The 14,670-nt window shown below is 33.9% G+C and overlaps 1 protein-coding gene across 1 annotated transcript; it reads right to left on the bottom strand.

The window, feature by feature from the left end:
* Positions 1–277: 277 nt before the first annotated feature.
* Positions 278–752, bottom strand: LOC109134416 (uncharacterized mitochondrial protein AtMg00810-like). The gene is made up of 2 exons (XM_019248157.1): positions 575–752; positions 278–486 (listed from the first exon to the last, which is right to left on the bottom strand). The coding sequence occupies exons 1-2, from the start codon at positions 750–752 to the stop codon at positions 278–280; spliced, it is 387 nt and encodes a 128-aa protein (XP_019103702.1).
* Positions 753–14,670: the final 13,918 nt, after the last annotated feature.

The following is a 14,670-nucleotide window of genomic DNA, read 5'->3' as shown; positions in this document are numbered from 1 at the left end:
AGTTCGATCTCACCCTGTAGAACCTTTTATCGGACAAAATGATAATGTACCTCCACATGTTTCGTCCTCGTGTGAAAAAACAGAATTCTCCGCTAAACGTATCGCAGACTGATTATCACAAGCTAACTTGATTCCCCGATCAATTGGTTGATGCATATCCTTGAGTAATTGCGTCAACCACACACACTCTTGTGTTGCCATAGCCGCCGCTCCCTATTCTACTTCTGAACTTGACAATGACACTGTTGGTTGTCTCTTGCTACACCAAGAGACTGCTCTAGTACCAGAACACATAACCCGTAGTTGACCGACGTATGTCAAGATCACCAGCATAGTCAGCATGACAATATCCGACAACTTCAAACTCTTTATCATTGCGGTACAAGATTCCATAGTCAATGGTTCCTTTCACATACCTTAATATCCGATGTACTGCCTCCAGGTGACGTTTCATCGATTTTTGCATAAACTGACTAATCACACACACTGCATATGCAATATCTGGTCTGGTTAACGTGAGATAGATAAGACTTCCCACCAATTGTTTGTATGGTCACATCTTCTAGATCTTTGCCTTCGACTGAATATAACCTTGCATTAACCTCCACTGGAGTGGACATAGGCTTGCAATTGATCATTCCATATTTTTCTAGAAGATCATGGACATATTTTTCTTGGCATAGAAAAATCCCATCCTTAGTCCACTCCACTTCAAGACCAAGAAAATGTTTTAATTCTCCGAGCTCCTTCATTTGGAATCATACTGAAAGATTAGCTCTTGTTTGTCGAATCCCCTCTTCGAAATCTCCTGTGATGATAAGATCATCCACATATACAAGAACTATTACCAACTTTCCATCTTGAGCTTTCACAAATAAGCTCGAATCAGTTGGTGCTACAGAGCAACCGCTCTGTAACGGAAACTCCGCTATCTTTCCATACCAGGCGCGTGGTGCTTGCTTCAAACCATATAGCGCCTTCTTCAACTTGCATACATAGTGTGGATAAGACTGATTCTCGAACCCCTTAGGTTGATCCATGTAGATGTCTTATCCAACTCACCTTGTAGAAATGCATTCTTGACATCCATCTGCTAGAGATTCCAAGAATTACTAGCTGCAAGTGCTAGTAAAACACAAACTGTAGTAATCTTGGCAACTGGACTAAATGTTTCATTGTAGTCTAGCCCATATTGCTGAGAAAATCCTCGAGCTACCAGCCGTGCCTTGTACCTTTCAATGGTACCATCAGATCTAATCTTTACTTTGTATACCCATTTACAAGAAATAGGTTGAACTTCTCGAGGCTTTGGTGCTAACTCCCAAGTTTCGTTTTGATGCAGAGCTTGAATTTCTTCTTCCATGGCTTTTCTCCAATCTTTGCTTCGAGATGCCTCATCATAGCTACTTGAATCTTTTACATCCTCAACCATTGCAGCATTTACATATCTTCGATTTGGCTTTTTCTGCCTTGTGGACCTGCGTAGTGCTGGGTGAGGTTCTTCTTCTTCAAAATCTTCAGTTTGACTTGGCCTTTCTTCTTCAGTATTTCTATGATGTGCTCCTGTTTGCCTTGAACTTTTGTCTCTTTCTGTTGATGTAAGTTGAGATATCTTAATCTCAAGACTACCACCATCTTGACTAAACTGACCTTCATCTTTCTCATTAATTTTCTCTTGAAGCTTTTCCTCAATCTCCTTCGAATCTGGCAATAATATAGCTTATGGTGACCACCAAGATGATGCTTCATCAAACACCACAATTCTTGACACGTGACATTTATCTGTTGTTGATCGCAACACCTCCAACCTTTCCTTTGATCATCGTATCCCACAAAGATACAAAGAATAACCTTCTTATCAAACTTGCTACGCATATGCTCAGGAACAAAGACGTAGCATACACATCCAAAAACTCGAAAATGGCTCATTGCTAGCTTCATGTTTCTTAGCTTCTCAAATGGTGAGAAAAAATCTAATCTCGCCCGAGGTAATGGATTTGTCACATGTGTCGCTGTCCTCATACACTCAACCCAAAAACGTGGTGGCACGTTCTTGGCATGTAACATGCTTCTACATGTCTCTGCAAGATGCCGATTCTTTCTTTCAACTACTCCATTTTGTTGTGGAGTATTTGGACAAGTGAGCTGGCGTTGGACCTTGCAATCTTGCAAGTATTGGGAGAATTCTCTGGATGTATACTCTCCTCCGTTGTTTGTACGTAGACATCGAATTTTGCCGCCAACTTCTTTTTCAACTGTTTCCTTAAACAGTTTGAACTTGTAAATGCTTCAGATTTTTCTTTCATGAAATCAACCCAGACATATCTTGAAAAATCATCAATGAAAGTGATCACGTAGCGTAAACTACTCACTGAATGTTGCTTTACTGGACCAAAGCCATCTGAGTGAACCAACTCCGAAGGTTCCTTCGATTTGAACTTCGAATTTTCATATGGACGTTGATGTGCTTTACCAAATTGACATCCAACACAAACTATATCTTCCTTGACATCTAGTTGAGGAAGACCTTTGAGCATCGACTTCTTCATCATCACCTTGAGTTTGTTGTAGCTCACGTGACCCAAGCGTGCAAGCCATGAGTCAGCTGTCTCATTTTTCCTCGCCTTGTCTACATATGTCGTTTGAGCATCACGTAGACTGATTCAAGACGTCGTCCCTCTAAGATAGGAGAAGAATTCCCTTCCATCGTCTTGTACACCTTCACGTCACGAGGACCGAAAACAACATGGTTTCCGGATGCCGTCAGTTGTGAAACTGACAACAGATTCTTTGTCCTACCAGGAAAATGGTAGACATTATTCAGCTTAACTTGCTTGTTGCTAAATTGTGGAATCACCACTACCTTGCCAATATGGGTTATTGGCAATTGTGAGTTGTTTGTTGTTATCAAAACTCGACTACGCTTATTTTCGGACATGCTCAGAAATTTTTCTTTGTCTCTGGTCATGTGATTGGAGCAACCTGATCGAATCGATTATCCAATCACCTTTATAATTGATCATCTCATCGTTGACTATGACAAGTGCAACTTCTTCTGGCTCCGTGCTGCTAGGTGACACTACCTCTATGTCGAAGATTTGTTCCTCTTCAACTGCCTAGGATGCTTGTGCATCCCACTCGACTTCACTTCGGCTTTCATGATCTACTGAAGTTGCAACATTTCCTTCTGTTGATTTGGACCAACAGTCTCGAGCATAATGTCCCTTCTTCTTGCAGTTATAACACACGACATATTGCCGTGTTTGATTTTTCCCTTCCTTCTCATCCTATTGTCGATCTTGTCGAGCTCGCCCTCAATGGAAGCCTCCTCTACGTTGTCTTTTTCTGAATCCCCCTGACTGTATGTTTGACTTGCCAGGTTCATTACTTGACTCGCCTGTCTTATTATCACCTCCCTTATTTGACTTCTTCTTGCCAAAAAGAGCTTTCTCTTCATCTTTGACGGAAACTCTAGACATTTGATTTTTCAGAGCTTCCTGGTTGGCTAAGACATTTTCGAACTCAATTAGAGATGGTTGTGTAGCCCAACCTCGGATCGTCGTGACAAGACTACTATATACAAGCTTTAAACCGCGGACAATAATCCTGCATATCCTTGTCTCTGTGATGGGATTTTCAGGATCTAACTTTGTGATTTGCTCACACAAAGTTTTAACTTTTGTGAAATACTGGTTCACTGTCATGTTGTTCTGCTGGATCGACAACAAATCATTCTCGAGAAGCTGAAGTTGAGCATCGTTCTTCGTAGAGAACAAAGCTGCAAAGGGGTCCCACGCCTCCTTGGGTGTCTTTGCATCCTTGATGCGGTATAGCAACTCGTCCTCGACGGTTGTTGCTAGCACGTACATGGCTCTTCCGACCCTAATCTTCCACTTCTCTAACTCTTCTGGATCGATTGGTATTGTAACTTCACTATCACCAACTATACCCCAAAGATCTTTTCCCAACAAATAGAATTGCATACGTGTACTCCATGTACTGTAATTTCCATTGTTGAGTTTCTCAATATTACTAAATGAAGTAGCAATAGCCATTTGTGACTTGGTGTTGCCCGGCATTACACAAGTAGCTTGGTCCCCGACCAACAAGTTTCACAGTCACGGACTGTGCATTAATGAAAAATCACCTCGCAATACGGTTCCTGACCGTTAAGTTAGCCAAAAATATTTTTGACAATACTGTTGCGATGATATTGGTCCCCCGACCGACATTGCCAAAATAATGGTCTCAAAAAATTTAACGGAAAAATGGCTCTTGATACCAATTGTTAGTGATGGCCACTAGTGCGGGCTAGGCGGGCCGTACCGTGGGCTGTAGCAGGCTGGGCTGAGATTTCACGGCCCACGATCGGATCGTGAAATTCATGGGTTGGGCGCGATGGTCTGTGGGCTGAAAAATCTTGGTCCGCACCGGTCTATTACCGGTCTTCACGGTTTGGGAAGCGGTTCAGGCGGTTTGTGGGTCTAGTGGGCTGGACCAGGCTGGTGGGCCAGCCTGAGAATTTTTTTTCAAAATTATTTAATCATTGAAATTATTCATTACTGTTATATAAAATCATTAAGATATATACAATTTTTAATATTAATGAATAATTTCATTATTATAAAATTTGATTGAATTATAATATATGCAATTTGATTAAAATATATACAATTTGATTAAAATCTACACAATTTGGTTCAATATTTACTTGGACTGGGCTGGTCCGATTCATGGGTCGGGCTGGACCAATTTCGTGGTCCGGGCTGGGTGGTTTTAGTAGCGGGTTTTACTGGGCTGGGCTCAAGAAATCTGGCCCACGACCCACCCACCAATTTCACGGTTCGAGCTGGGCTCGACCGGACTTTTTGCGAGCCCGACCCACATGGTCCATAAGGCGGGCTGGGCGAGATGGGCTGGATTGGCCCGCACCGTTGGCAATCTCTACCAATTGTAGGATATTTTGGGGTATATTTGTGGAAAGATTAACAATATGAGAGATAAAGTAAAATAGCTTACACCCTTAATATACTAATAACTTGACATTACAACTTAAGCACTCAAGTAATTTTTTAACTCTTCTCACTCTTACATAGTACAAATGCTAGTACTTACAATATTGATCACAACACTCAAAGGTTGCTGGAAACACAAACAATGCACACACATCTCCCTATTTATACTAGCAAAAGTTACTATGCATATGGTGATTTTCACATGTGTAATAAATGCTAGGCAAAATTTTCATATTCTAGCTCTTAGAGGGAGGGATAGGACGGTAGAAATTTTTATCATGTGTTGTTTCTCTAGTTCTAAAATATTGACCATGACATCTCCATCTAGAATCTAGGAAAGAGAGAGAGAGAGAGTTGGTGAGTTTTAACACATACTCTCTAGCTAACACAAAAAAAAAAAAATTCTACGGAATTTGTGTACCAAGTTGTGGGCTTTGCAACGTTTGAAAGTTGGTTTTCATATAGTTCGTTACTAAAAAATTGATCGATTTTGGCCAATATTATCGGACTGGATTAAATTAGTAAGCTTAAATGTTGATTAAATCCTTTTCGATGTTCGGATTTTATATTGTTCTTAGACTCAAAATTCAAAACCACATCATATTCATTGGATATATATGGACTTAGGCTAAAGTCAAAATGAAGATTAAAATTAACCCCTGGCACAAACTTTGTACTTCCTCCGTTTCATATTACTCGTTATATTTTTTTTTTCACGGAGTCCTAGGCAATTTTTGGAGAAGAGAGAGGTAAAGAGTAAAAAGAAAAGGAGCCCATGTAAGAGGAGAGAGATAGAGAGAGTTTATTGCCCAAAAAAATTATAGCAAATAATGTAAAACTTTCCACAATAAAAAGTGTAGTGAGTATTATAAAACAGAGGAAGTAATATGTATTGGCTCAAACTTCAAGTATTCTAAAGGGAGACACAGTAAAAGTGGTGAATCTCTTGTCACGAGTGTTTAGAACGATATGACAACTATATAAGGGAAGAAAGTACTTCCTCCGTTTCTTTTTCCTCGCTACACTTTCCATTATGGAAGTTTCACATTACTTGCTACACTTCTTTTTTGGGCAATAAACTCTCTCTATCTCTCTCCTCCACGCCCCCATGGTCCATTCTTTTTACTCTCTACCTCTCTCTTCTCCAAAAATTGTCTAGGAGTTCGTGAAATAAGAAATATAACGAGTAAAAAGAAACGGAGGAAGTATTAATAATCAACTTGGAATAATATATTTTGATTATAAAACTTGTCATTCATCAGTGGAATAGGTGGTTGGTTTGATCATCCAATCGTTGATTGGAATGTTTTTTTATTGGAGCCGATGAAAAAGCTCTACCACAATACGTCCCACTAAAGATTTGTGTGTGGTAGTCTCCAAATAAGCAACACAACATTAGATAGCAACCAAGAGACAGGAAATGGGATTGGCTTATACATGTGAAATTACCAAGATATCATAATTCATCTCTCTTGTTCACAAACAAACAATGAAGCATTCAGTCATTTCTATATATTGAGTTTTTCTAATATATCTCTATTATATAAGGGAAGGGGGAGCAATGGTGTCCTCTTTTGAAATGCCTATTTTACCCCCCCTTTCCTTTCTAAATTACAAAAGTAATGTCAAAGTCAAAATCGGCATTCAAATAAAACTACCGAAAATAAACTTACAACACTCACTCACAAATCACTTAAAAGAAGAAACTTTACAAATCACTCATACAGTTAAGAAAATCATGTTGCAAATCATTCAAATAATCAAAAAACTTTATTCAAATTTAAAATTAACATACAAAGTAAAACTAATAATCTAGAACATCAATACATAAAAAAACATTTACTCCAAAAATTTACTTACAAATTAAATACTCACAAAAGTTACCTATAAACACAAATTTGAGAAAAACATAAGATTTTGACGGTGATATCACACATTCATCCATCGGCATAATTTGCGAACTTCCAAATTATTTCACATTAGTTGAAATAAACAATAGGAAATTAGTTGACTGTTATATGTAGTTAAAAAAAAGGAGATGACAACAATGAGTTCAAAATGGCTTTAACAATCAGACTTAAATTTAATTCATTTTCATATAAAACAAATTTAGTTTATTCTAAAAAAAATGCCAATATTTAAATTTTTTCCCAAAACTTTTGCAAAAAATCCATGTTCAGAAATAAATTTTGAAAAACAAAACAATATCAAACTTTTTGCAAAAATCCATTTTCAAAAAAAAAAACTAAATTAATTTGCAAAAAGTAACGATTTTTATTTTTCTAAAAAAAAAATTCCAATATCAAATTGTGTATGAAAAAATCAAAATTTCATTTCAAATATAATTGAAGCTAAAAGTGTTAAAATTTAGAAAAGGACCAAATTTGAAATGATGGAATTTTAAATATCAATGTGTGCAAACAAAATTTAGAAGTTAGACAAGGAAAAAAAACTGAGGTGTATTTGTAGTGAAATTATAATTTAGAAGTTAGACGAGGAAAAAAAATTATTTACTTTTTCATAGTGTTTCCTATATATAATGAAACTCTTACATATATTTGGACCTATCTCTTTCTATTATATTATAGCGATTAACTATAAAGGTAAAAAGATTTATGTAAAATATCATTCAAGAATTAAAGTACAACATATCTCTATTATATAAGGGAAGGGGGAGCTATGGTGTCCCCGAATGAAGAGACTATTTTATCCTTTTTCCTTTCTAAATTACAAATTCACTTACAAACCAAAGAGAGATTCAAATAAAAAATACTGGAAAATAAAATTATAACAATCACTCACAAGTCAACTAAAATCATAGAATTGTATAATTTACATTACACAAATCACTCAAATGATGAAACTTTACAAAAACCAAAAGATTATAACTTACAAACTACAACCAATACACTACAACGTCAATACATACTCACAAAAATTTGACTTGAAATCCAAGTGTCCACTTTCTTCACAATATATGAAGTAGTGTACTTAATTCAAAATCAACTAAAAAATTATAATATTAGAAATTAGAGATAAATTCAATAAAATTTCTATTTTGCTCATAGAATTTTGACCTTGAAAAGTAAAAAAAAAAAAAAGACTGGTGAGAGACTTAAGTGACAGAGACTAAACCAATTAAATTTTGTAAATAAAAACAATTATACTTTGTATGTCTAATGTTCAAATTTTGACTTTTACATACGTCGAAAAAAATCGAGTTTCTGTTTTGAAAAAAATCCAAGCACGCATCGCGTGCAAAAAATGCTAGTGTCCCTATTGCAAAGGCAAAGGTTAAAGCTTATCTATTAAACAAATTGCTTAATTAAAATAGAATATTTTACCTATAATTATGCTAAATAGTTAGTTTTTTTATTAATATGTATTTTATTTTTTCTTTTAATCAAATCAAAATTGTCATTAGTATATATCTCTATTATATAAGCCAAGGGGGGAGCAGTGGTGTCCCCCTTTGAATTTACATATTCACCCATCCACAACATAAAACCATTAACACATAAACTTACCAAAAAAATTCAACCAAATCTTTATTAAACTCAATCAGCTCATATAATTGTCAACAAAAAAGCTTCAATCAAATTAAATTTAAATCCAATTAACTAAAAAATTAGTAATCAAGAACTTACCAAAAAATAATACCAAAGACAATTAAAAAAAATATGCATTCTCATTACAAAGACAACTCATATACAAAATTAATTACAAATACAAACTCCAAAAAAAATTCAATTTTTTTATTGCATGGATATGCAATTTTATCACCTATTATATGAGTGAAGGGGGAGGCATGGTATCCCCCTATTAAATGACTATAATACTCTTATTTTTTTACTACATCAATTTTGCTTAAAATTTAAAATGATAATGGATAATCAATCAATCAAAATATTTGCCATTTAAAAAACTAAAATTAGAAAAAATTAAAATTTTAGGTTTAAAAAAAAGGAAAGACTAAAATAATTTATAGGAAAACAAAGACAACAAATTCATTTCAAAATATCAAAATCTTCCATCAAAAGTAGAAAATATCAAAATAAAAAAGCAGCAATATACTTCCAAAATATTATAGTCATGTAAAGAAATGATCATTTTAATGGGTTTATATAATTTCAATTTGTGAAAGTCAATTATATTGAGAATAATAAGGTTAGATCAAGACAACATGCTATATTTGAAGTTTTAACTATAATATTAGTGATAGATAAATAAGAGTTAGAATTGAAAATAGTTCACAACTTTATCAAAATTCAAAAGAAGACAAAAGAAAAGCACAAAGATATGAAGGTAATCTTTGCTATTATGGAGAGCATATATTCGAATCAAATTTGGGATTAAAAAAGCAAAAGGTAGAAAAGAAAGATTCTATTTTTATTTGGTATCTATGGACGAATTAATAAATATAAATATATTTACTATTATGAACTAATTTGCTAATCAAATTAGATAAATCTGACAAGAGAGGTGATTATGCAATATTTATATGGACATTTAATTAGTACTATGTTTAAAATATTAATTAGAAGTGCATGTTTTATTTAACTATTTTGGTACCGTTTTATTAAACTTATTTTTACTTATCTGAAATAATCTAAATTAATTTTTGCTGAAATAACTTCTAATAAGTTGAACAAAACAGATGCTTTATTGGAAAAAGAGTGTCAGCTTAAACTACTATAATGAGTTGTCATTATATGTATTGCATGCATGTAAAACTAGCTACTCGCCATTACGAAATATCACAATGAAAAATTGTCATCGCACGCATCGCTTGCTCAGAAAGCTAGTTTAGCATAATTGTAGGGAGGATATTATATTTTTCATTAATTGATTTATTGAATAGATTTGGCTTAATCTTTGCACGAAATGCATAGGGTTAGAAAACCCTTTATATATTTATGACTTTATATGAAAGTTGTCGTCCCAAATAGAGTAGGGGATGGCGGATGTCCCCCTAATAAGGGTTTGTCTCTTTGACTTATTTCTAAAACTAACGTAATTTTTTTTTTCTAGATTTTTTGTAATTTTTTTTTTTTTGAGGGGAAAGAGAAGTGCATTAATCAAAGGGACAAAGTGTCCATAAGTACATAAGGTGTAACAATACTAGGACAATGACGCTCCCAGCATTGCTCAACACCAAAAGGAACTACTCTTATTTTTTGTAATTATCCTGAACTTTCAGAACTTTTTTCAGTACCATACACTACTTTTTGTTAACTTTTTTAATTATTTTTTAAAAATGATTTTCATAATATTTTCAAACTATTTTGAATATAAGTGAAAATAAGTTGAAGATATGACCCTAAAGGTCTTTCCACCTCTTTTTTTAACCTGGATTTTCCTTGAACTTTTATTATTTTTCCGAACTTAACTTTACCTTTTTTTATATATCTTTATAATTTTTTTGAACTTTATTAACTTTACTTCTTTTTTTCCTGTATTTCCTTTTTTTTTCTCAACTTTCCTTAACTTTTCTTATTCTTTATCAAATTAACTTTTATGAATCTGTTCCTAATTTTTCTTATTTTTTGTGAGTTCTTCAGATTTTTTGAGAAATAGCAAAAATATACTAGGTGAAAAGGGAGGGGGGGGGGGGATAAGGTATTTTTGGGGTTGGTGTCGGGGTTTCCGACTCTTCTAGAGTTACTAGAGAACTTTAAAAGTAGAGTTAGTGTAATCTCAACCCTTTATCTAATTTTATATATCTTAGCCATCCATTTTTTTTAAAAATCAACAATAATACTAAAAATCAAAATTCCTTTCTCTTCTATTATTATTTCTCTCCTCCACCCTTCTCCTCTATACTGTTTCTCTCTCCTCCAAATATGTCTCCTAAATCATCTCTCCATTGAAACTGTGAAGATCATTGCTCTTTCTATGGCTTGCGCGAGTGAGTTATGGAGAATTATTACTCTCAGTTTGTGCCCAATATAGTTAATTGAACCATTTAACAAAAATTCCCAAATTCAACCTAAAAATTCCCAACTGTTACCTAGCAACTTTAATCTCTTAAATTTGTCCTCAATTGCGTCAATTCTTCCACAAAAACGAACATCTCCATTGAAAGTCGCCATAAATATGCATTAATGCAACTCATAAGATCGTAATTTTGAATTGTCATGCCTTTTCCGGTTTCAAATTTCTTTCTTTCTATTAAAAAAATTGTGATTATTTAGTATCATAATCATTGTTTGCAGACGAGTCTTCTATTAAAACTGAGACACATGAATCACAAGGATGATTTCAACTTCAATAACAATAATACTGACAGATACTAAAAGTATCCAAACAAACTCTACCAGAACTAACTAAAGTAATTTATACAAACATACTATAATGTCATATTGTATTATCAACACCAAGTATATTGTTAAATTATATACAAACGCCAAGTATGTTTAGATTGTATTATCAACAAATACTCTAAAGTATACCAGAACTAACTAAACAAACTCTAACATAATTAAATACAAAATTAATATAAATATAGTTCAAGCAGCAGCTCTATATGGTAGTAATAGTACTTAAGGAGAAGGCGACATCTCTGAGTTGTCTCCTCGGTGATGGCATGAGAAGTAGCAGATTCAAAGAGGACGTCAAAGTATATGATCAATTTTATACTTAGTTAGAATCTAGCAATTTATATTGTACAATCAACACAACCCCAACCTCTATATTATAAAAAAGAAAAAAAAAAACTAACATGTAAGTTACCTTCTCCTTGATTACATAAGAACAAGAAATTTACATCAACACCATACTTAGCATTGACACAACCATTTACAAGCAAAAATATAATTAAATACAAAATTAATATAAATATAATTCCATTGAACTTACATTGCCCCAAAGTATATATGGATATACACCACTCCTAATATATAATCAATCTCCTTTAATATAGTTATTAGTCTTTTGATGAGGAATTTTTTTAAAAGAATTTGTAATTAATACAGTAGATTGGTTGAGAAGGAGGTTTGTGATTGCAAACTATGGCGTGTTTGAACAAATACTCTAAAGTATACCAGAACTAACTAAACAAACTCTAACATAATTAAATACAAAATTAATATAAATAGAGTTCAAGCAGCAGCTCTATATGGAAGTAATAGTACTTAAGGAGAAGGCGACATCTCTGAGTTGTCTCCTCGGTGATGGCATGAGAAGTAGCAGATTCAAAGAGGACGTCAAAGTATATGATCAATTTTATACTTAGTTAGAATCTAGCAATTTATATTGTACAATCAACACAACCCCAACCTCTATATTAAAAAAAAGAAAAAAAACTAACATGTAAGTTAACTTCTTCTTGATTACATAAGAACAAGAAATTTACATCAACACCATACTTAGCATTGACACAACCATTTACAAGCAAAAATATAATTAAATACAAAATTAATATAAATATAGTTCCATTGAACTTACATTGCCCCAAAGTATATATGGATATACACCACTCCTAATATATAATCAATCTCCTTTAATATAGTTATTAGTCTTTTGATGAGGAATTTTTTTAAAAGAATTTGTAATTGATACAGTAGATTGGTTGAGAAGGAGGTTTGTGATTGCAAACTATGGCGTATATAAGCGTCACTAGGGTGGTAGTCAGTTATTTTTTTCCTTAATTAAAAATTATCTTTTTTTATTTTCACATGAAATTTCCAATATGTAAACGTGAAGTTTGGCGGCAAAGTAGAAGTTAGATGAGTAGCTTAGACCACAATTACTTTCATATAGTTTTTGAAAATTTTTCTTCAAAAAAAATTATCTTACTTTAAAGAAAATCTTATCTTTTTTACTTTAAATCAAAATTATCTTATTTTGGAAGGCTAATAACCATAGATTTGAATAAAGGGTTGAGATTGCACAAATTCTACTTCTAGAGTTCTCCTAGAACTCTAGAGAATCCGAACTCGGTGTCGGGTGGATTTCAGATCCTATGGCGATTTTCGAGGAGGTTAGGGATGGAGTTTTCAGCAGCTTGTGTGGTTGAAAGAGTGGGGTTAATTAGGTGGAGAGAGAAAAAAGAGGGATGAGGATTGCAAGGGAGAAGAGAGAGAATTAGGGTGAATTAGGAAAGACAGTTAGAGTTAATTTGGTGCGTTAGACTAAACTGGCAAATTAGTGCTTAATGACTAACAACATTAAGCTCTAATTAGTGAGGAGGACATTTGTGTATTTGTCAAAAAAAAAAAAAAACAAGAAGTATTTGGTAAATTTTCAAAAGTAAATGGTGAATTTATAAAAACTCGAAGGCATTCAATGAGAAAAAAAACCTTTTCTAAAAGTATAACTTTTCATATTCAACTATACGACCACTCAAGATATATATAGCAACATAACATTTCGCAAAAAACAGAAAAATTGCTGCGCAAACATTGCTTGAGTGAGTTATGTAGCTCTAAACGGTATCAAATGCTAGTGATCGTACAGCTATATGCTGCAAATCAGAAATCTCTTTGAAGAAGGAACTAAACGAGGAATTCAATTTGAATGCTGTTATCTCCTACATATAACAATAAATTTTTTCTTTGGCTCATGCTCATGTGTAGACGACATTAATGAAAAGACAAATGCAAGTGGAGTGGAAAGAAGGGGTGGGGCGCAACCTTTAGGGGTAAGGTGATGATGTTTTATGAATCTGAAGGATGTCAACATACAAAATCACTAGCTATCCCTTTGAAAGATTCAAGCAAGTGAACTTCTAACCGCTCCTTCTACAATTGGTGAGCACAAACATGAAAATAGCAGCAATTACACACTAACATACACTTGATCTTAGCCAAAAGAGAAAGGCATACCTACACTTTATCATGATGTCCAACATGGTTGAAAATTCACCATTTCACAAAACAAATTGCTTCCATGTGATGTGGATCCTACCATTTATAGAGTCCAAAGAGATGTCGACGAAGGCTGCCCATCGCTAACTAGAAAAACGGTGCCAATCTCTAACTACTCGAACTAAGGAGTTATTTAGTTGACAAAAATACACAAAAAGGAGACGTTCTGGATATTTCTACCTCACAAATAATGAGAAAAGTTAGCTTATATGATCCTGTTAGGTGGTGAGAAATAGTTCAAATTTTCGTAATCAACCAAACAATTTGCTTTCTTTACTTCCCCAAAGTGATACGCTGTAGGAGTTGCAAATTTCAGGACAGTATAACACCCATGAGCAACTAAACAATCACTAAAATATCAACCAACTCCTAGTTATGGACAAGTCCAGAACAGCACTTCTGTACTGTGGCTTGAAATTATCAGTCTGAAGTTGGTTAAGCATAACCCATTTCTGATAGAGAATGCGGAAATAACTAAATTGTTAGATATCTAATTGTTAGAATAAGAATCTATGGGATATTTTCGTAAATGCTCTGGAAATCACACCCACTATTTTCTTTGTTCACATTTAGATATCTAATAAGTAGATATTTAGCCTCTTTCTGATAAGATAACAGACTCAAGATAGGATGATACTTGCTGCTAAACTGGAAGCAGACAGAATAAAGTGCACTGCTCAAGAAGGCATTTCACCTGAACTTGTTACCTTGTGAAGTAAGGAATTCCAAACCAGTGACAATAGACTTTATGAACAATAGGGCAAAAAAAAAATTAGGAGAAACTTAAG

Source organism: Beta vulgaris, chromosome 2 (assembly GCF_026745355.1).
Source record: "Beta vulgaris subsp. vulgaris cultivar EL10 chromosome 2, EL10.2, whole genome shotgun sequence".
Taxonomy (NCBI): domain Eukaryota; kingdom Viridiplantae; phylum Streptophyta; class Magnoliopsida; order Caryophyllales; family Amaranthaceae; genus Beta; species Beta vulgaris.
Note: the sequence above shows the minus strand (reverse complement) of the source record. Positions and strands in the feature narration are given on the sequence as shown.